This window comes from Vulpes lagopus, chromosome 22 (assembly GCF_018345385.1).
Source record: "Vulpes lagopus strain Blue_001 chromosome 22, ASM1834538v1, whole genome shotgun sequence".
Classification (NCBI taxonomy): domain Eukaryota; kingdom Metazoa; phylum Chordata; class Mammalia; order Carnivora; family Canidae; genus Vulpes; species Vulpes lagopus.
The window spans coordinates 11,283,068-11,305,092 of NC_054845.1; the positions used below are offsets into that span (position 1 = coordinate 11,283,068).

The 22,025-nt window shown below is 39.1% G+C and overlaps 1 protein-coding gene and 3 non-coding genes across 5 annotated transcripts in view; all 4 read left to right on the top strand.

The window, feature by feature from the left end:
- The first annotated feature begins 574 nt into the window (after positions 1–574).
- The window catches only part of NOP58 (NOP58 ribonucleoprotein), a 30,337-nt gene continuing 8,886 nt past the window's right edge, over positions 575–22,025 (top strand). Inside the window, exons 1-9 of one of the 2 annotated variants that reach the window (XM_041737666.1) lie at positions 575–825; positions 8,406–8,482; positions 9,942–9,994; positions 15,123–15,244; positions 16,910–17,046; positions 18,824–18,888; positions 19,941–20,075; positions 20,876–21,021; positions 21,758–21,884. In XM_041737666.1, the coding sequence (XP_041593600.1) occupies positions 781–825; positions 8,406–8,482; positions 9,942–9,994; positions 15,123–15,244; positions 16,910–17,046; positions 18,824–18,888; positions 19,941–20,075; positions 20,876–21,021; positions 21,758–21,884 (907 nt within the window). In that variant the 5' untranslated portion in view covers positions 575–780. Of the gene's footprint in view, positions 826–8,403; positions 8,483–9,941; positions 9,995–10,198; positions 10,318–15,122; positions 15,245–16,909; positions 17,047–18,823; positions 18,889–19,940; positions 20,076–20,875; positions 21,022–21,757; positions 21,885–22,025 lie in introns of those variants that run through there. The other variant, XM_041737667.1, reaches the window with a different exon arrangement.
- On the top strand, positions 9,221–9,309 carry LOC121480866. The gene has a single exon (XR_005985128.1). It is a non-coding gene; the product is annotated as a small nucleolar RNA SNORD70 (small nucleolar RNA).
- LOC121480867 lies at positions 10,094–10,179 on the top strand. The gene has a single exon (XR_005985129.1). It is a non-coding gene; the product is annotated as a small nucleolar RNA SNORD70 (small nucleolar RNA).
- On the top strand, positions 21,079–21,157 carry LOC121480872. Its single transcript, XR_005985132.1, has one exon. It is a non-coding gene; the product is annotated as a small nucleolar RNA SNORD11B (small nucleolar RNA).

Consider the following 22,025-nt stretch of genomic DNA (forward strand, 5'->3'; position numbering starts at 1 on the left):
GGGTCGAGTCCCGCATCGGGCTCCCTGCACGGAGCCTGCTCCTCTGCCTGTGTCTCTGCCTCTCTCTCTCTGTGTCTCATGAATAAATAAATAAAATCTTAAAAAAAACAAAAACAAAGAAACGGGAGAGGTCTGCATATACGTGAAAGACACCTGTGCTAAGAATCAGTTCGGCCGGGCGTGCTCGCGTAGACAGGGACCGTCCCGCGGCCGCGGCCGCCCGAGAGCCTCGCTTCAAGGCAGCGCTCTCCAGGTGTTCAGCGGCTGGCATTTCCCAATTCCAGACGCCTGGGGCAAAGGGACGGAGACGGCTCCGCATTTCTCTCAAGTAATCTCTCAAGTCACCTATAGGAACTTCAAAAATAGTAAAAAGCGACCTTCTTCCCTATTGGGTTTCGGTGCAGCTCACCACTTAAAATCTCGCTTTAGTGCAAAGAAATCTCGCGACACTTTCTCTTTCTCGCTCTTTTTTTCCCCCCCTCCCCTCTCCCCCTCCCATCACCCACCCGGTTGGCGGGAACATACCGGAAGCGACGGCTTGCTGCCTGTCGGAAGTGACGTCAGATCCCAGAAGCCTTGGAGAAGGAGAAGCGCGTTGAAACATTCTGCACACAGTCGGTTGGAACGGTCAGGCAACGTGGTCCGGTTCTGCGAGCAGGCGCGCGCGTTTGTGCCTGGCCTGCTGCGGCCTTGCAGGCCTTTGGGGGCCGCAAGTTTGGTTTCTTTTCACGGGTGTAAGAGCACGCGGCGGGCCGCGCAGTGCCCTGACCCGGCCTCACCATGCTGGTGCTGTTTGAGACGTCCGTGGGCTACGCCATCTTTAAGGTAAGTTGCAGATTGAACCGTTGGAGAGGGGAGGCTGGTGTTGGGCAGGCGAGGACGGGGAGAGACGTAAGGGGAGGGCGACAGTGCTCGGGATCCTGCGGGAGCCGTTTGTGTCCCCCTGCTCTAAAGTCAGGGGAAGGCTTTGGGCCTGGGAGACGCGTGTTCCGGTGAACACGTGGCCGCGCCGGGTTCTGTTTAGAGGATTCGGCCGGCGGGAGAGGAGGGCAGGGGTCTTACCGATTTCACAGGTAAAGGTAAGGAACTTGAGGTTTATTCTGAGTGGTTTTAAGAACTGATTGAAAGGTTTTAAGGAGAGGAACGACCTGATCTAAAGTCTTTTAATGAAGTTGCTTTCCCGCGTGGAGACTATATATTACCAGAAGCCAGAAAGGAACCAGGTATGTTTTTTGCCTTAATCTAGGTAAGATGAAAGTGCTTGGATTCAGGTTGGTATGTCGAGAAGCAAATGCCAGGGGAAATTTAGAAGGTAGAACTGGTGGCTTTGGGCCGATGAAGAATGTGGGTTTGGGATTAAGTGGGTACGCGATGGTGGAGAAGAGAAGAAAAACGGGAGTGTTGTTTTGTTTTGTTTTGTTTTTTTCCGGGCGGGGGTTGGGGGAGCAGATACTGAAAAGGTCCAATGTTGCTGTGAAAGGTGGAGCGTCTGTGAGATGTGGAAGTGCCTTCGTCATTTTAAATTTCAGACCTAAGGGAGAAATCTAGGCCTATGGTCATCAGTTTGAGATTTGTCTTAATAGGGGAAATCTGAAATTTAAAGATTATCAGCACGGAGCTGGTTAAACAATGGGACTTTCTTGAGATGTTCCAAAGTTGAGGTAAACTGAATGCTATCCATGCCAGGCAGTCTTCTGACCTCTACAAATGTAGGAACAAAACCCAGAATTTTCGTATATGTGCTGATATTAGGGTAAAAATGCTAGGTAACGTGTATAGTACGGTTATGTATGTGCTATGAGTGCAGAAGATCTGGAATCAGCATTGCAAAGTGTTGATTTCGAGGAGCTTTTAACTTTTTTTTTTTTAGATTTTTTTTCAGACATTGAAAATACAGTTCCATTTGCACTTGTTAATGTTAATATTAAGTGATAAACTCATAAAAGCCAAAAGCTAGTTTTGCTTATTTTTTTCTCATTGGGGTTGTCTGCAATTGGGGAGTAGTAGAAATTTTAAGGGACTGTAAAAGGCTTTAGATCTTGGGAGTGTGTCTGTTTTACTTTTTCCTGGGTTTTGTAGTCTTTTTCTAAAACTTTTTTTTTAAGATTTTATTTATTTATTCATGAGAGGCAGAGACACAGGCAGAGGGAGAAGCAGGCTCCGTGCAGGGAGCCCGATATGGGGCTCGATCCTGGGTCTCCGGGACCATACCCTGAGCCGGAGGCAGCAGCTCAACCTCTGAGCCACCCAGGTGTCCCATCTTTTTCTAAATTGTTAAGTAGAATTTTGCACATGCCCCCAAATTTTCTTAGCTAACATGATCTATCATATTTTGAATTACTGTATATGGATGAATTTCAGGTAAATAGATGTTAGGTATACTGCTCTGCACTAAGAGGGAGGCGCAACTGCACAGTCCACTGGTTGCCTCTGATGGTGGGAGGGAATTGGCTTAGCAGTTGTCTGGTTTCTAGGCCTAGGTCATAAAATATTCAACCATTTCTCTTGATGAATTACTGATTTCTTTTAATGAAGAGTATTCTCCATAAAAATAAGTCAGGTATTCTGTCAGTTTTTTAACGCTATTCATTTGCAAATTACTGTTCACATTATTAAATTGTGGTTTATGGTTTATGTAACATAATGGAGAAATAACTAAAGGACTAAATATATGGAAATAATGATTCAGTTCCAAATATTTCAATTCATAGCCGTTATTGTTAGTAAAGTAGACATAGAGTATGTTCTGGAATTGGTAGTGGTTGCACAATTTTGTAAAAATATACTAAAAAGTAAGTTGTACACTTTAAAAGGGTAAGTATTATGGTGTGTAAAAGTAGGTTTATAGTACAAAGTTATTAGCTCCCTTTCCCATAATGTTTCAGAATGCTAGGATATAAAATTACTTTGGTTGCATAAGATTCATGCTTTAATGAGAATGCTTTAAGAAATTTTTAATTTTTTCGTAAATTTTTAAAACTTTTTAAGTTCAGGTCATAGTAAGGAATGCGTTTTATATCCTAATCTAGTGTGCATATATCCACACATACAGAGTCACAAAAAAATTCAATATTTTGTAAAAGAATTATTATTTTTTTTTCTTTGTAAAAGAATTATTGAATGTTAACAAGGTTATATATGAATCCAAAGACAATACTAAAGGAACTATTTCCATTTTTAGAATATTGTAAAAACTCAACCTGTGTGCCTTGTGTCATGTGGCATACATAGTAAGACTAAAGGCACGTCTTTTATTACTTATCCCAGGCCTTCTGTAGCTGTGCTACCCAATATGATTGCCACTACCCAAGTACAACTATTTAGCATTTGAAATTTGGTTGGTAAAGCTGTGGAAACGAATTCTTAGTTTTAATTCATTTAAATTTTAATAGTTACATTGTGTATTGCAGCTGTGCAGTGTAGTGTTGTGTTCATTTCCTTAGGGCCTGGAGGAAGAGTATACCAGAGTTTCTATATGATTACTTACTGAGCAGTATGTTTTTTCCAGCTTCATTTATTGGGTATCTTACATACTGTATAACTCACCTATTGTAAATACAGTTTGATACATTTTAGTAAAATTTATACAACTGCAAGTTGCAATCCAGTTTTAGAATACCTTCAAAAGTTACCTTTTGGCTATTTGCAGGTTAGTCAGACCCAGTTATAGGCAGCCACTGTCTGTATTATTTTGTCGTTTCTAGAAATTTCATGTAAATGGAGTAATACTTTTTTTGTGTCTGGCTTTTTTCACTTGGCATGCTTTTGAAGCTAACCTACATTGTCTGTATCAATTTATTCCTTTTTGAATAATTCACATTTGAGGGACACCTGGGTGGCTCTGGTTTAGGGTGTGATCCCAGGGTCCTGGGACTCCCTCTGCCTGTGTCTCTGCCTCTCTCTCCATGTCTCTCATGAATAAATAAAATAAAATCTTTTAAAAAAATAATTCACATTTGAAACTATTGAAAATCATCCTGTAAACAATTCACAAGTTTCATGAAACAGTATTTACCCATTTTGTTTGTGGAGTAAAACTAAAAAAAGGTAGCGTGGAATGCTTAAATAAAACAGAATCTCAAAGTAACCAATTAAGTGAAAATTAGGGACAGTCACTTTTGTCCCTTTTTTTGTTTTTTAAAGATTTTTATTTACTAATGAGAGACACAGAGAGGCAGAGGGAGAAGGCAGGCCGCGGCGCCATCCCCCCCCCCCCCCCCCCCAGCCTGAGGCGCCACTCAATCCCCAAGTCCGGGATAACAACCTGAGCTGAAGGCAGATGCTCAACCACTGAGCCACCCAACTTCCCCAAGACAGTCACTTTTGATGTAGTGTGCACTTTTTTGTTTATAAATTTCATGCCTGTCTGGAATAAAGGAGAATATTCTAGGACTATCAGGCATGTCGTGGGATGCATTTATGTTAGTGTTTTACTCTTTAATGTGAAAAATTTCAAAGACAAGTGGAAGATTATAAAGAACCTCCATGTACACCATCATTCAACTTCAGCAGGCCCATATTGTGGGCCATCTCTCTCCCACTCCCCTTCCCACATTGTTTTGAAGCAAATTCTGCATAAGTAGGTGTCGTGAGCATGCTAAGAAGGTGCACACACAACTTGTGTCTTTCCACAATGTCAGCTTTTATCCCCCCACAATGTCAGCTTTATTCTGTTTCAAAGCAAGGTTAATATAATTGTAACACAGGATTCCAAACTGACCTTTCGCTACCCGTTTAACTTGGCTTCTTACACATCACAGAGAGCTAAGCACAAGACCTGTTAACACAACAAACGAGATAGAACAAGAACAAAGGCGATTGAAAATTAATGCAGTCTTCAGTTGCACAGGTGAAATTGGGCCTGGGTCTGTTCAGGGTCAGCTCATGGTACTAGTTGATTATTATGTTCAGAGGTCGGTTGAGGTAGCTACGGTGGCAGCTGCCTTTTTGATGTGGTCAGACGTAAAAGGGTTGGCTTTACGAAGGTCTTGACAGTTTGCTGCAAAAATCTTTCATTTTAAAAGAGATTTAAAGGACGCCAGGTGGCTCAGCAGTTGAGCGACAGCCTTCGGTCCTTCGGTCCAGGGTGTGGTCCTGGAATCCTGGGATCGAGTGCCACATTGAGCTCTCTGCAGGAGCCTGCCTGTGTCTCTGCCTCTCTCTCTGTGTCTCTCATGAAAAAATAAATAAAGTCTTTAAAACTAGCAAACCATAATGGTAAAGATTTTATTTTTAATTTTATTTTTTAAATTTATTTATTTATTTATGGTAGTCACAGAGAGAGAGGCAGAGACACAGGCAGAGGGAGAAGCAGGCTCCACGCACCGGGAGCTTGACGTGGGATTCGATCCTGGGTCCCCAGGATCGCGCCCTGGGCCAAAGGCAGGCGCTAAACCTCTGCGCCACCCAGGGATCCCCCTGGTAAAGATTTTAATGGCAATAACTCTATCCTCTCTATTTGGAAGTGGAAATAATTCCATCTTGATCTAAAATGGTAAAACTTGAGATGGACTTCATACAAATGTTTTTAGATTTCTCTGTGTGAAAATGAATGCCTAAAATTTAAGGTGTATTTTTAAGGAAATATAGAAGTTATTTCTAATTTTATTTTATTCAGACTATCTTAATTAGTAATGTTCTCTTCAATATGTGACAGCACAATTGGGAACATAGAATAGCAGGGTTTTATTTGCCATAACAGTCTTTGGGAGTACCTTTGAGTGGTCATGAATGTTTTCATCATATTTCGTTTGTTACTTTAAAAATGTTGATAATATTTCTTGAATATACCGATTGTAACCCAAATGTTATCTTCAAATATACTTGCTTTTCTACCAGGAAAAAATGTAAATTTTACTCATGAGTCCTGTCCTCTGTTTGATACATATCCTCTCAATAGTTCCTGAACTTTGGGTATGGCTAGTCACATTATCTGAACAAACTATTTCCAAAAGTCAGGACTATTTTATAAACCTCCTTTATCAGAAAATACCTGAATTAATGTTTCAGTGCATTTATGAGATTTATTGGAATATCTTCTAATTCTAAAGTTCTTATAATAGGCAGAATAAACTGTTAGAGGCTTGTAATTTTTTGTAGGTGTGTAAAGATTTTTTTAGTAAACTCAACACCCAATGTGGAGCTTGAATTTACAGCCCCGAGATCGAGTCTCATACTCCTATCAACTGAGCCAGCCAGGTGCCTCAGCTTGTAGTGTTGTTTTGTTGTTGTTGTTGTTTTTAAAGATTTTATTTATTTATTCATCCATGAGAGACACACAGAGAGAGAGAGAGAGGCAGACACAGGCAGAGGGAGAAGCAGGCTCCATGCAGGGAGCCTGACGTGGGACTCTATCCTGGGTCCACAGGATCAGGCCCTGGGCTGAAGGCAGCGCTAAACCACTGAGCCACCCAGGGCTGCCCCATGTTTTTTTTTTTTAAAGAATTCATTCATTCATGAGAAACACCGAGAGACAGAGACAGACACAGGCAGAGGGAGAAGCAGGCTCCCTGCAAGGAGCCCGATGTGGGACTCTATCCTGGAACCCTGGGATCACGCCCTGAGCCAAAGGCAGATGCTCAACCACTGAGCCACCCAGGTGTCCCCAGCTTGTAGTTTTTTAGTATAAAACACTATGCTTTGGGATCATTTACGGCTCTTACTTTGGTTTGTAAGTTTTTCAGTTAAGTTTATTTTGACCAAGTATTCAAGTTCTGTAAATATATCAATTCAGCTGTGTGATTAAATTTAAACACAAAAAATCCTAAAAATCATCTTGCTACACTTGTCTGACAAAAATTAAGTGCAACTTGCAGTGTTGTATTATGTTTTACCACAGAAATACATACCTGACTGTAACTGGGCAATAAATTGTACTGTGTAAATATTGTGATGATACGGATTTGATGAAATGTTTATTAGTATAGTTTAGAATTTACCAGCTGGGTTTTCCCCCCCCATAAGAAGACATACATAATATCTGTATGCACTTTATTTCACCAAATGTAATAGACTGTTATTTTACACGTTAATTAAACTTCCCATCAATTGTAAGGCATCTCAAGTTCAAGGATGTTAAAAATGGGGGAAATACATTTTAGGCTTGATTCTACCCTATGTTATACTTGGGCACTTGACCTGCTACACTGAGTATTGATGAAAGTATAGGGAAATAAGTTTTATTGACTATTTAGGTAAAACTAACAGGCTCTCTTGAAGGCAATTTGTTAGCTTCTCTCAAGTGTAAAGTAATGCATTTCCTATGTGATCAATTAACCCTACTTCCAGTAAGTTATGTCCTATAGAAATATAACATATATACATACACATCTGATTTTGAAGGAGAATAAGGAAAGATGTTTAGGGTAGAAAAACCCTAAACGTCTATAAGGGCATAAAATGATGGTATATTCATACAATGCAATTCTAGGTTGTTAAGACCTAGAATTGAGTCCATGTTATGCTAAATGGTATAGTGTGATTCCTAAAAGTATGCATAAATAAAATGTTAAGATTGTCAAAAAGCCTCAAAGAATATATATTACCTAAATGTGGACTGTTTCATGGATTTAAAGAGCCCCCCCCCCTTTTTTCTTTGCATGATAAGTTTTAACAGGATATGTCTTAAAATTGATGGTATCTTAGTTTTAGAGAAATCCATAATACATCCACCTTAGGATAATTGTATCAGTAAATAATTTATTCCTTATTCTCGAAAATAGGCAAATAAAGTCTTTTGATGTTTAATAAATACATGCTTTGTGAAGGGGTTAGTATCTCCTTCAAAGTAGGAAGTTTTCAACAAAGACTTCAACTTAATTCCATCCAGGGACGCCCCAGTGGCTCGTTGCGTCTGCCTTTGGCTCAAGGCGTGATCCTAGAGTCCCCGGATCGAGTCCCACATTGGGCTGGCTCCTTGCATGGAGCCTACTTCTCTCTCTGCCTGTATCTCTGCCTCTCTCTCTCTCTCTCTCTCATAAAAAAAAAATAAAATCTTTTTTTTTTTTTTAAGGATTTTATTTTATTTATTCATGAGAGACAGAGAGAGAGGAAAGGCAGAGACATAGGCAGAGGGAGAAGCAGACTCCATGCAGGGAGCCTGATGTGGGACTCCATCCGGATCTCCAGGATTAGACCCTGGGCTGAAGGCAGCGCTAAACCGCTGAGCCACCGGGGCTGCCCAATAAATAAAATCTTTAAAAAAAAAATCCATCCAGTTATTAAATGGACTTCTTGAGCTACTAATTTGACCAAAACTGTATGGTCAGAAAACTGATTTGTTATCTCAATGACAAAAATAGCTTCCACCACTCTCATTTTACATATGCAATTGTACTTGAAGTGTGTAGTTAAATGTATGCCTAAGCTATGCCACTTAAATAAAATTATTTAAATATTTGTTACAGGTTTTGAATGAGAAGAAACTTCAAGAGGTTGATAGTTTGTGGAAAGAATTTGAAACTCCAGAGAAAGCAAATAAAATGTAAGCCACCTTGAAACAAAAAATTTAGCAGTTAATGTTTAGTTGGTGTTTGTTTTTGGTCGTGGTGTTTTTAAGATTTTATTTATTTTAGAGAGTAAATGGAGGGAGGAGCAGAGGGAGAAGGACAAGCAGACTATGGTGAACAGTCTGACATGGGGCCTGATCCCAGGGCTCTTGAGATCATGATGTGAGCCGAAGTCGGGTCAGATGCATAACGTAGTGGGCCATCCAGGTGCCCCTGTTGTTTTAAGTAATCACTATACCCAATGTAGGGCTTGAACTCATGACCCCTAAGATCAAGAGTCACATGTTCTACTCACTAAGCTAGCCAGGGGCCCCAAGTAGTGGAATTGTGAATAAATTGTAGTATATCTATAGATCTCTTACTGACTTGGGGAGAGGTCAGTGGCATACTGAGAAAACCATGCTTCAGAATGATATGTATAATGTGCTCCCATTTTTGCAGCGTTCTTATATATATGTGCATTTATGGCAGCCTAGGGAGAGATGAGCAAATGCCACTTCAGAAGGGTGGGGGTGGGGGGTGAGGCAGAGTAAGATGAAATTACTGCTTTTCCTACCATCTTTGCCTTGTTAAGTGTATTTAAGGGATCCACCAGGGTTTTATTCCCTGGCAAGTAAGAAAACTGGCCTTAAAACAATACTACTTTAGACAAAATAGAAGACTGGTTTTTCTTTATCAAGGGCTGTATGCTTCAATTGGCTGAGTTACCCTGATTCATTGTTGTCAATGATGTATTCTTGTTGGAACTGAATATAAATGATCTAACTCAAATATTCGTCACTACCACTGAGACAACAATGAGCTATGAATTAATCATATATATTTGTTTCAATATAAAATGTTGCTTTGCACATACCTTTAATGGGGAGAAGGAGGTGTAAAATAAGGGTAACAAATCAGATTTGATGATAAGTTTTTTTTTTTTTTAAGATTTTATTTATTCATGAGAGATACACAGAGAGAGGCAGAGACACACAGGCAGAGGGAGAAGCAGGCTTCTCACAGGGAGCCCGATGTGGGACTTGATCCCAGACCCCCGGGATCACACCCTTAGCCGAAGACAGATGCTCAGCCGCTGAGCCACCAGGCATCCTGATTTTAAGCTATTTCTTAATAGCATTTGTATTAGATGGACAAATCCTTGTTGTCAGATTCCTGACTCAAGAGGGACTCAATACCTTTCCTAAGGTCTCTTCTGTATAGTAAAAAATCTGTGTCCAGCTTTAAACAGCAAGAGGTTATGTTGAAGCCATAACATTTAGAGAAACTGGTTGTGTTAAGAATAATTTCTCTAACTTGGCACCCTGATACCCAGTGATGGGGAAGCTTTATTTTATTGGTGTGTGCTTTGGAAACAATCCAAACCTGTTTCCTAAATAATATGGCTTTTGCACAATCAATATGCCCTCATAACTTTTCTTTTTTTCCTTCTAGAGTAAAGCTAAAACATTTTGAGAAATTTCAGGATACAGCAGAAGCATTAGCAGGTAAAGTGAAAGACTAGCTGTTTTGGTTTTGTGTTTAATCTTTTCAATTTATTATTCATATCAAAAGATTATTTGCTTCAGTTGCCTGAGTTAACCTTATTCAATGTTGTCAATGATGCATTCTTTTGGAATTGAATTTAAGTGATCTAACTCAAATTCGTCACTACCACTGAGACAACATTGAGTTAGCTTTTTTTACCATAGGGCTTGTTTCCCCCCACATGTGATGAGAGGTGAGAAGTGGTTAAATTGATCTCCCTGTGGAAACCAACAGCATAATGCTGAAGCACAATTCAGTAAAAGCTGTTCTACAAGGGACCAAGGTAATGTAGTCAAGTACACAGCTCTCTGATAATTTTAATCCAGGGTAAAATTGAGAATAGCTAGGATTCACAACTGAAATAATAATAAAGCAGCTCTCCATGGGTATACGTTTTTAGTTCAAAAGACCACAATATTAAAAGTTTTAGGAAACTAATAGATTTTTGTATGTGTGGGTTTTTTTGTTTGATTTTTTGTTTTTAATGCAGAAACTACAGAGGCTTGAGTTAAATATGAAGGGGGCATGAAGAATGGATGACCCCTATCCTTCAGCTAGTCCTCATGATGGGAGAATAGACAAAGCAATAGGGCTTATTAACTAGGCTTGGCTTTAGTAGGCAGTTGGTCTCAAAATTTTTTTTTTTTAAGATTTTATTTATTCATTTCATGACAGAGATGGGGGCGGGGGGCATAGGGAGGAGCGCTGGGCCACCAGGGCTGCCCTCAAGATATTTTTTTAATGTTAGGGAAAACAGAAATACTAGATAAATTCAGCTCATAGATTTTTCAATCATTTAAGTTCCGTATATCAAATCAGCTAACTGCTTGGTGGTATAATTTGAAAATGTAGGACCATAAGGAAGAATATGGCATATAATTAGGCAAGAATTTCACAGACAAAAATAATTTTGTTCATCAGCTCCAAGAGAGAGGTATAATTCTCTTACTAAATTAGGAATCTATCTAAACATGCTAGAATATGTATATATGTGTGTGTATATATATTTTAAGATTTTATTCATTTATTCATGAGAGACACAGGGAGGCAGAGATAGGCAGAGGGAAAAGCAGATTCCTTGGAGACAGCCCGATTGGGACTTGATCGGATCATGCCCTGAGCAGAAGGCAGATGCTCACCTGAGCCACCCAGGTGTCCCAACATGCTTGAATATTAATGAGCTACCCTAACACTGGCAGAAGGGTAGCTGGAGGAATACCTAAAAATGGGGTCAATTTTTAAATTTTATTTCATTTGTTTATTTGAGACAAGGAGCATATGAGTGAGGGGAGGGGCAGAGGGAGAGAGAAAAGCAGACTCCCACCGAGGAGGGAGCCCAATGCAGGGCTCGTCCGAGGATCCTCAGGATCATGACCCAAGTTAAAGGCAGATGCTTAACCGACTGAGCTACTCAGGTGCTCCAAATTTTTTAATTTTTAAAAATAGTTCTAGGACTGTTTCATCAGTAAGTCAGTAATTAAAGCCTCATAGGGCCACTAAAGCACAAATATAATTTTTGCCTGGATGTTTTTTTTAATATTTTTATTTATTTATTCATGAGAGACACAGAGAGGCAGAGACACAGGCAGAGGGAGAAGCAGGCTTCACGCAGGGAGTCCGACGTGGGATCCCGGGTCTCCAGGATCACACCCTGCGCTGGAGGCAGGCAGTCAACCGCTAAGCCACCCAGGGACCCCCCTGTTTTTGTTTAAGTACTCTCTACATCCAACTTGGAGCTTGAAGTCCTGGTCCCAAGATAGAGTCACATGCTGGGATCCCTGGGTGGCTCAGCAGCATTTGAGCGCCTGCCTTCCGCCCAGGGCATGATCCTGGAGTCCCGGGATTGAGTCCCACGTTGGGCTCCCTGCATGGAGCCTGCTTCTCTCTCTGCCTGTGTCTCTGCCTCTCTCTCTCTCTCTCTCTCTCTCACTGTCTGTCATGAATGAATAAATAAAATCTTAAAAAAAAAAAAAAGTCACATGCTCTTCAACTGAGCCAGCCAGGCACTCCTGCCTGGAGAATTTTTGAAAAGATGGTTCATCACAGCTTTAAAATTATATGGGTAGTTTTGTTAAGACCCCAAGTGAGATTGTGTTTGCTGCTCTCCAACTCTGCAGGGCATTATTCACATAGGCTGTGATTTGAACTGCTCCTGCTGGAGTTGTAATGTGCAGCAGCCCTCATCCCAAGTGGCTTCTTTGAATTCCTTTTTGCATATTTATTACCTCTCTAATCTTTCTTTGAGATATTTTTGACCAGTCTTTATTATTAAATGGATAGATCTAACTTTTACCTAAAATAAAGCCGGTTTTTACTGTTAATAGCTAATATGTTTATCGTGTAGTGGTTGTCAGATGCTCATCATTTCAAAATTGTTTTAAATGCTTGAAACAATCCTTTGGAGTAGATGTTTTAATCACTACAGATAGGAAAACTGAGGGTTGAGGGGTATATCTCCTTTTCCTCCTGAGCTCTTGGTATTCCTTAAAATAAGGTTAGGTAAATGGGCAAAATGCCATACTAGGTGAGAATTTTATTTGTTTGTATGTTTGTTTATTTATTTATTTATGAGAGACCGAGGCAGAGACTCAGGCAGAGGAGAAGCAGGCTCCATGCAAGGGGCCCGACATGGGACTCGATCCCGGGTTTCTAGGACCAGGCTCTGGGCTGAAGGCGTTGCTAAACTGCTGAACCACACAGGCATCCCAAGTTGAATTTTTTTTAAAGGAATTTAAAGGCACTTGGGTGGCATAGTTAGTTGGTTAAGTACCCATCTCTTGGTTTTGGCTTAGGTCAGGAGATTGAGCCTGGCGTCAGCACAGAATTTGCTTAAGACTCTTCCTCATTCAAAAGAAAAAAAAGACTCTCTTCCTCTCCCTATCCTGCCCCCACCCCCGACAGGCACATGTTCTCCCTCTTTCTCCAAAATAAGTATTTTTTAGAAAAGAATTTATATTGGTCCTAGAAGTTCATATATACCATTTCTATGGAAAGCTTTATTTTTACATTCTAATTTTCAAATTGCAAATCTTCCAAACACTACAGAACAGTTTGGTAGCAGCCTACATTTGAATGAAGTGGGAAGATTATTAGGGGATGCTGAAAAGTGGCTGGTGAAGTAGAGAAAAGATTCAGTTTCCCCCCTTAACCTTGTCACCATTTCTGTCATCTTTTAAAAATTCCTATTATAAAGAGTAATGAACAGGTTTTTAATAATAAAGGGAAGGTAAATGTTAAATCTAAAATAAGTAGAAGTTTTTGCTTAACAAGAAATCTTCGTGTTTTGTTTTGCTTTGTTTATTCACGAGAGACAGAGAAAGAGACCTAGGCAGAGGGAAAAGCAGGCTCCCTGCTGGGAACCTGATGTGGGACTCCATCCCAGGACCCCAGGATCACACCCTGAGCCAAAGGCAGACGCTCAACCACTGAGCCACCCAGGTTTCCCTTTGGTTTTTTTTTTTTTTAACATTTTTACTTATTTGAGAGAGAATGAGAGAACGCATAGGAGCCGGAGTGTGGGGAAGGACAGAGAGAGAGAGGGAGTCTTGATCCTAGGACCCTGAGATCATGACCTGAGCAGAAAGCAGATACTTAATGGAGCCACCCAGGCACTCCACAAGAATTTTTTTTTAAGATTTTATTTATTTATTCATGAGAGACATAGAGAGGCAGAGACATAGGCAGAGGGAGAAGCAGGTTCCATGCAGGGAGCCCGATGTGGGACTCAGTCCCGGTACTACAGGATCAAGCCTTGAGCCCAAGGCAGAGGTTCAACTGCTGAGCTACCCAGGTATCCTAAATTTTTTTTTAAAAAGGAAAACACTAGGTTAAAATAGATGATATGGAAGACTAAGAACTAGAAGCTAGAAGTTGAATAAAATTTTTTAATCACCAAAGATTAAAAACTTGGAAGAGTATATATAACTCTACTTGAAAGGTAGATTGTGCGGAGTCAGTGTTATACAGTGTGTAAAAGGTTATAACCTAACAAAATAGCTTGAGTCTCAGCTTCTTAGAGTGTGGTGTAAGAGCTATGTGGTAGCCATATGATTTTTGTCATTACCTTTCATCTTCCCAGATAACAGATGAAATGGATTTGTAACTCAAATGGATTGAGATGTGGTCAGGAGGAAAGAGAAGGTACCTGGCTGATTAAGCATAAATTGTCTGGCCTTAGAAATTGTGGCCAACTCCCTTCCTGGCAGGCGTACTTTTTTTTTTTTTTAAAGATTTTATTTATCAGAGGTTGAAAGAGTCAAAGACATAGGCACAGGGAGAAGCAGGTTCCCTGGGGGCAACCTGATGTAGGATTCGATCCCAGGACTCCGGTGTCATGACCTGAACCAAAGGCAGACACTCAAATCACTGTGCCACCCAGGCATCCCTGGCAGGCATACTTTAAATTTAGACAAAACCCTGACAGATATCAGATGAGGTATTAGTCCATGTGAGTCCAGAAGATCCTAAGTCTAGGCCTAGGAAGGGTGAGAGTTATAAAGCATGAGATTTAGAATCTGCCAAAAAGAAAAGCAATCTCAAATTGAATAGGCTGCCTTTTTTGGGAGTGAGTTCTCCATCACTGAAGGTTTACAAGCAGAGTCCTGATAACATACCTGGATTTGGAATTAGCCAAGGCCTCCACGACCCTCCCAAGTGAATACACTGCTTTTTTCCAGTGTTGACAGGATTTTAGGTTATTTCACAGAACATCAGGCCAGTCGGTCTACAGTGACATTGGAGACTGGATCTGTTTGTCACTCTAAAATAGATTGTTTCTAACATTTTATGGTTCTAGTTCTCTCTGGTTCAAGAGTAAATTTTATTTTATAAAACGAAAGGAATGCTGTATCAGCTTTAACACCTAGTTCTAGAGCTGAAGTGAGGGTGGGAAGATCAGATGAGATTGTGAAATGTGTAACTCTTTCAGTGTTTTTTACATTCATCATTTCATTTTAGAAGTAATGTTAAATTCAGACTTTTTGGAAGGAAGTGTTTATTTTGCTTTATTTTTTAAGCTTAAATGACATATGAAGTTCTTAAAATTAAAAACCTGAGAGTTAACTCTTTTGTTTTCCCTTTTCTAAAAAGCATTTACAGCTCTGATGGAAGGCAAAATCAATAAACAGCTGAAGAAAGTTCTGAAGAAAATAGTAAAAGAAGCCCATGAGCCCCTGGCTGTAGCTGATGCTAAACTAGGAGGGGTCATAAAGGTAAATATTTTTCATGCCTGCCAATCAGAACTCACCATTATAGCATTGGTGACTACAAAGCCTAGCCTTTGTATGGAGTTGTTTGTTGTAAGTTCTCATACTTGATGTTTTCCCCTAGGCTACAGAATAATTGATTTCCAATATGATTATCAGGGCTAAGACATACAAGTAATACCTGTTCATTGTAGAAAATACTAATGTCCCCAAAAATGGTAAAAATTCGTTTTGACCTTGCCACCAGAGTTATGTTAACAGTATGGATATCCTGCTATGTTTTTGTTTAGTCACATTTCTTTTTCTAGCAACAGAATTAAAGAGCTGATGATTTTTTTTTTCTTAATTTATTTATTCATGAGAGAGAGAGAGAGAGAGGCAGAGACACAGGCAGAGGGAAAAGCAGGCTCCATGCAGGGAGCCCGATGTGGGACTCAATCCCAAGTCTTCAGGATCATGCCCTGGGCTAAAGGCAGATACTCAACCGCTGAGCCACCCAGGTATCCCTTGGTTTCAGCTTCTGTTGTGAGATTGAACCCTGTGTCAGGCTCCGTCAGGAGTCTGCTTGTCCCTCACCCTGTTTCTCCTGCCCCACACACTCTTTCAAATAAATAAATGAAATCATTTTTAAAAATTCTGTTTAGGGCAGCCCCTGTGGCGCAGCGGTTTGGTACTGCCTGCAGCATGGACTCGATCCTGGAGACCCTGGATCGAGTCCCACGTCATGCTCTCTGCATGGTGCATGCTTCTCCCTCTGCCTGTGTCTCTGTCTCTCTCTGTCTCTATGAATAAATAAAGTCTTTTTTTAAAAAAAATGGTTTCTTTAAAAAAAAATTTCTGTGTATAACTTTTTGATTCCTCAAAAACTTTACTGAAAGCCTACTATTGACTAGAAGTCTTACCATAACAAATAGTTAACCTGTATTTGTATGTGTATTAGATATTACAATCTTAACTTACTACATCTCTAACTTAAAATAAGTTAGAGAAAAGAATGTTACTAGGAAAATCAGGAGTGCCTAGCTGGCTCAATAGGTGGAATGTGTGACTCTTGATCTCAGGGGTTGTGAGTTTGAGCCCCACATTGAGTATAGAGGTTACTTCAAAATAAGTCTTTTTTAAAAAAAAGAGAAAGAAAATCAGGCACCTGGGTGGCCCAGTCACTTTAGCCTCTGACTCTTGATATTTACTCAGATCTTGCTCTCCGGGTCATGAGTTCAAGCCCCATGTTGGGTTTTACGCAGTCATGGAGCCTATTTAAAAAGGAAAAATCATAAGAGAAGGTACATTTACAGTACTGTTCTGTGTTTATCAAAAAGAATCTGCATTTAGTATTCTTCCTACAAACATTAGAAAAATGTGAAATAATGGGAAATACAATTTTTTTAAAATGAGAAATACTTAAATCTGCTATTTTAATATGTAAATGGTTTTAGGAGGGCCACCTGGGTGTCTCAGCGGTTGAGCGTCATCTGCCTTTGGCTCAGGGCATGATCCCTGGGTTCTGTGATCAAGTCCCACATCGGGCCCCTGCAGGGAGTCTGCTTCTCCCTCTGCCTGTGTCTCAGCCTTCTCTCTGTGTGTCTCATGAATAGATAAATAAAATTTTTTTAAGAATAATGGTTTTAGGAAAACTTTATTTCATTAATACAGATATTCTCGTTCTCACAGGAAAAGCTGAATCTCAGTTGTATCCATAGTCCTGTTGTTAATGAACTTATGAGAGGAATCCGTTCCCAGATGGACGGATTAATCCCTGGGGTAGAACCACGTGAAATGGCAGCTATGTGTCTTGGATTGGCACACAGGTGAGATTTACTGGAAAATAAAGTCAGTTTATTGCTGTTTAATAAGCAGTTGTATTGCACTGTACTTTAAACATACTACAATTACTAATTTAATTCTTACAATAATCTTATGAGGAAAGTAGTAATATCCTCATTTTATAATGAATATGATGCCCAAAGTCCATTCACCTGCTTAGTGATAAAGCCTGGATTGGAATCCAGGCAGTCCTCATCATAGGCATTCTCTTATTTTTTGTTGAGTCCCACAATTCTTGGGCCTTTTTCCCCCCCTCTGATCTCTGCTGAATCATTTGCTGTCCTTCCATCTTTTCATCTCCCCCAATTTTTTCATCTGCTATTGTCTCCCTCTGTATCTATAATGTTTGTTTTACGTTGATTTTTACTGACTATTTTTATTTATTTATTTAAGATTTATTTATTTATTCGTGATAGACATAGAGAAAGAGAGGCAGAGACACAAGAGGAAGAAGCAGGCTCCATGCCGGGAGCCTGTCGTGGGACTCGATCCCGGGACTCCAGGATCACGCCCTGGGCCAAAGGCGGGCATTAAACCACTGAGCCACCCAGGGATCCCCTTTACTGACTCTTTATAATGCAAAGAGAAGCTCACTCACTTATCATGTTTAACCAAAGAATAGGCATTTCTCTGTACTATAATGTGTTCTGAAAAGCTTGGCATTCTATGAAATTGCACTAAAATAACAGGGTTTTTCATTGAGAAAGATTAAAAGTAGACTACTCAAAACCTATGTAACTTTATACCAGAGCACTATCAAAAATAGCCCTTTATATTATTAATACAGTTAAAAAGGATACATTATGGGACGCCTGGCTCAGCAGTTGAGCCTCTGCCTTTGGCTCAGGGTGTGATCCCAGAGTTCTGGGACCAAGTCTCATAGTGGGCTCCCTGCATGGAGCCTGTTTATCCTCCCTCTGCCGGTGTCTCTGACTCTCTCTCTGCATCTTTCATGAATAAGTAAGTAAAATCTTTAAGAAAAAAAAAGGATGGTTAAATTTAGATTAAAGGAATAAACAGAGGTTTGTACTTTTGTACAAAAAAATAACATAAATCAGTGAAAGGGTTAAAGCTGCTGAGTTACAAAGATGAGCAGAATGCATGAAAGTCAAGAATAACTTTGTAACGAGCATTTTTAAGAGTGCAGGAACTGCTAAACTGAGTTAAGATCCAAGTTTGTGATTGACATTGTATAACAGTAGTGGTTCCTTAATCATTGACAATTAAATATTCCTTAGAGGATATTTGGGCAACATCTAAAAACATTTTTAATTGATACAAGTGGGGTCATGTCTCTACTAACATAATGGATAGAGGCCAGGAATATTGCTGAATATCCACAATGCACAGAATAGGCCCTATGCCCCTACAACAAAGAATTATCAGGCCTACATTGTTAACAGTGCCAAGATTAAGAAAAAGTTACGTATAATACTGTTCCTTCATGGCTTTCTGTTTTATTTACCTGCTGATATAAAGCATTGTAAAAATAATATATGAACCAAATGATTTGTACTAAACAGCATTATCCTGTTTGACAAATTCATGTTTCAGACATAAAGGGTATAGCAGGACCTGTGTATTTTCTTTTTAAATGTGTATTTCCTGATTTTGCATATTCTTGTTCAAATGGTTTCCTATATTGGGAAAATTAAAATACAGCTCCAAGGAGAGGGACTTGGGTTTTAAAAAGTATCTTAAGATGTGAATTAGTTTCATAGATGCTATCAATAACTTCTTATTTTCCCCTCTTATATCCAGCTTGTCCCGATATAGATTGAAATTTAGTGCTGATAAAGTGGACACCATGATTGTTCAGGCAATTTGTAAGTATAGTACATGTAAGGTCTGATCTGTCTATTCATCATGACTTTTTCTTGCTGCTAAAACTATCTTTTACGATTTTATCAGTGAGGAAGAAAAGGAGATTCGTGGGTTTTTTATTTGTTCATTTTACGATTTTATTTATTTGAGAGGCATGAAGGGGGGGTAGGAGCTGAGGGAGAGGGAGATGCAGGCTCCCTACTGAGCAGGGTCAGCCTGATGTGGGGCTTGATCCCAGGGAGCCTGATGTGGGGCTTGATCCCAGGACCTGAGATCATGACCTGAACTGAAGGCAGACAGACGCTTAACCCACTGAGCCACCCAGGTGCCCCTAGAATTTTCAGTGGTGAAGTAAATAAGCTGGAAATTGCAGAATAGAAAAGGGAAGCCACTCCTTTTTTTTTTAACTTGGCTTTATAATAGGTCATTCTTCCATATTATTAAGTGAATCAACTCTTAACAGTTTCCAATTTTAAAAATTCCTTTAAATGGTAATTGCATTTCTGGGTATATACTCCAAAGAATTGAAAGCAGGTACACACAAATACATACACATCTGTGTTTGTAGCAGCATTATTTGCAGTAGCCAAAAGATAGAAATAATCCACATACCCACAAACAGATGAATGGGTAAACAAAGTAGGGTATATACACATAATAATTATTATCTTTAGACCTTAAAAAGGAATGAAATTCTGATGCATGTTACAAAATGGATGAATTTTGAAAAAATGCTGAGAAATAAGCCACGCAAAAAAGACAACTGTTGAGTGATTCTACTTATGAGGTACCTAGAACAGGCAAATTCATAAAGGCCACAAGTAAAAGATATTACTAGGAGATGGGGGGATGGTGGGGATATGGTGTTATTGTTTAGTACTTACAGACTTTTCCCTTGGGATAATGAAAGAGTTCTGGAAATGGGTAGTGGGTGATTGTTGCACCGAAACCTACGATTGAAAATGGTTAAAATGGTAGATTTTATGTATATTTTATAGTTTTTTTAAAGCCCTTTTAAGTTTTGTTTTTTGTTTTTCATTTTAATCTACTGCAGCCTTGTTAGATGACTTAGACAAAGAGCTAAACAACTACATTATGCGGTGTAGAGAATGGTATGGCTGGCATTTCCCTGAATTAGGAAAAATTATTTCAGATAACCTGACATACTGCAAGTGTTTACAGAAAGTCGGTGAGTAACTTAATTTTTTATTTTTTTAACTTAATCTTTTAAAGCATTGAAAATAACAATTTTTTTTAATCCCACAACATGAGTTATAGGAATTGTTTTTTTCTTTTTTTTTAGTAATTTTTTTCCTTAAGCTTCTCAGAGTTTCTTAGAACTTAACATGTATTTTGGGTGTGTAGCTGTATTAGTGTCTGTTAGAAACAGTTAACTTGGACTTTGATTTCAATGGCCTGTACAACAGAGAACATGGTTCTCTGATTTGGTTTTTCTTAAAATGGCTTCTTAAGGTGAAATGTATCCCATAGTAAGTTTACCATTAATACGGGCAACTGGACCTGGAATATGCTACTAAAAATAGTGCTGTCCGGTACTGTTAGTGTTGTATCCTATGCCAGTAGTACAGTAATATTAGCAGAACAACTTAAGCATTGTTAATATTATGGGACTTCCCAGGGTCATACTACATTACCGTATTACCACCCCCAAGAATTAGTGGCACAGGCTTTAGTAAAATCTTAGCTACAAATTGCCTGTTATAATATCATTAGTCCTATTTTATGGAGTATTTTGTTTTTAATTCTATTTTATATCTTTTTTGGAGGGAGATGGTAGGGAGAGATTTTAATCTCTAAAAATCAGGCCTTACATAAGGGAAATTAGTAAGTCAAACTTGTTAGCTTTTTGTTTTGTTAGGCATCCTTTTCATTGGCTTCTCTCTACTTTTTTTTTTCTTTTTTGACTATTTGGATTTTAATGATTTGTTGAAGAGTGATTCTCCCTCATCCTCTGCAAACATTCCATAGGCGATAGGAAGAATTATGCCTCAGCCAAACTTTCTGAATTACTGCCAGAGGAAGTTGAAGCAGAAGTCAAAGCAGCTGCAGAGATCTCCATGGGAACAGAGGTTTCAGAAGAGGATATTTGCAACATTCTGCATCTCTGCACTCAGGTAAACTATACACATGGAGAAATTACTTTTGGTGGGACTGGTTATGTAGTAATTTTCTGATGGCAATGATGATTTTTAAGCTTACTCACCTGATAAATATGAAGGTGTTCAGTCACTACCTCATCTGATGCCATCTTGATTTATATATTTCAAAGGGGAAATACATACTGAAGTAGGTTGAAAAATACCATCTAATTTATTTGTATTGTTAGCATTGTCTGGATAATGAATTCTAAATTCATTAAGACAAATAAAGAAAGTTACTTATTTCTAGCCTTTATGTTTATAGCCTGGAGTGTTCTTTTTTCCTCATTTGGAGATAGCTAAACAAGAATCACAAAGAGGAGGGCTGGCTCAGTCCGTAGAGCATGTCACTCTTGACCTTGGGGTTGTAAGTTCTAGCCCACAATTCGTGTAGAGATGCTTAAAAACAAAATATTTTAAAATTATATGCACAAAAAAGAATCACAAAGAGGATGACCAGTGTCTAGCCTTGGAGATTTAAAAAATAACAGTAATATTGACTAGCATTTTTAGGCAGTGTATTGGGTTGTTTTACATTTATTATCTCATAAAATACATTAAAATGGGAAACTGAGATAAAGAATGGTTCATTGTTCCGGGATTACATGGCTGACCTATGATAGTTTAGGGCTGCAGTGTGTAAAGACATGTGGTTTTTATATGATTTTTACACAAGTAATTTATGATGTGTTCATTTTGTTTCTTATACTAGGTAATTGAAATTTCAGAATATAGAACTCAGCTCTATGAATATCTACAAAATCGAATGATGGCCATTGCACCGAATGTTACAGTCATGGTTGGGGAATTAGTGGGAGCACGGCTCATTGCTCATGCAGGTGATGATTTTAATGTAACTTATAAACAGGGATATTTAGAGTAGATTGTTTTCTACTTAGGGTTTTTTTTTCAATTTCAAATTATATTCATTAGAAATTTTAGGTAATAAATAGAAGTAGTTGGTTATAGCTGAGAACTAA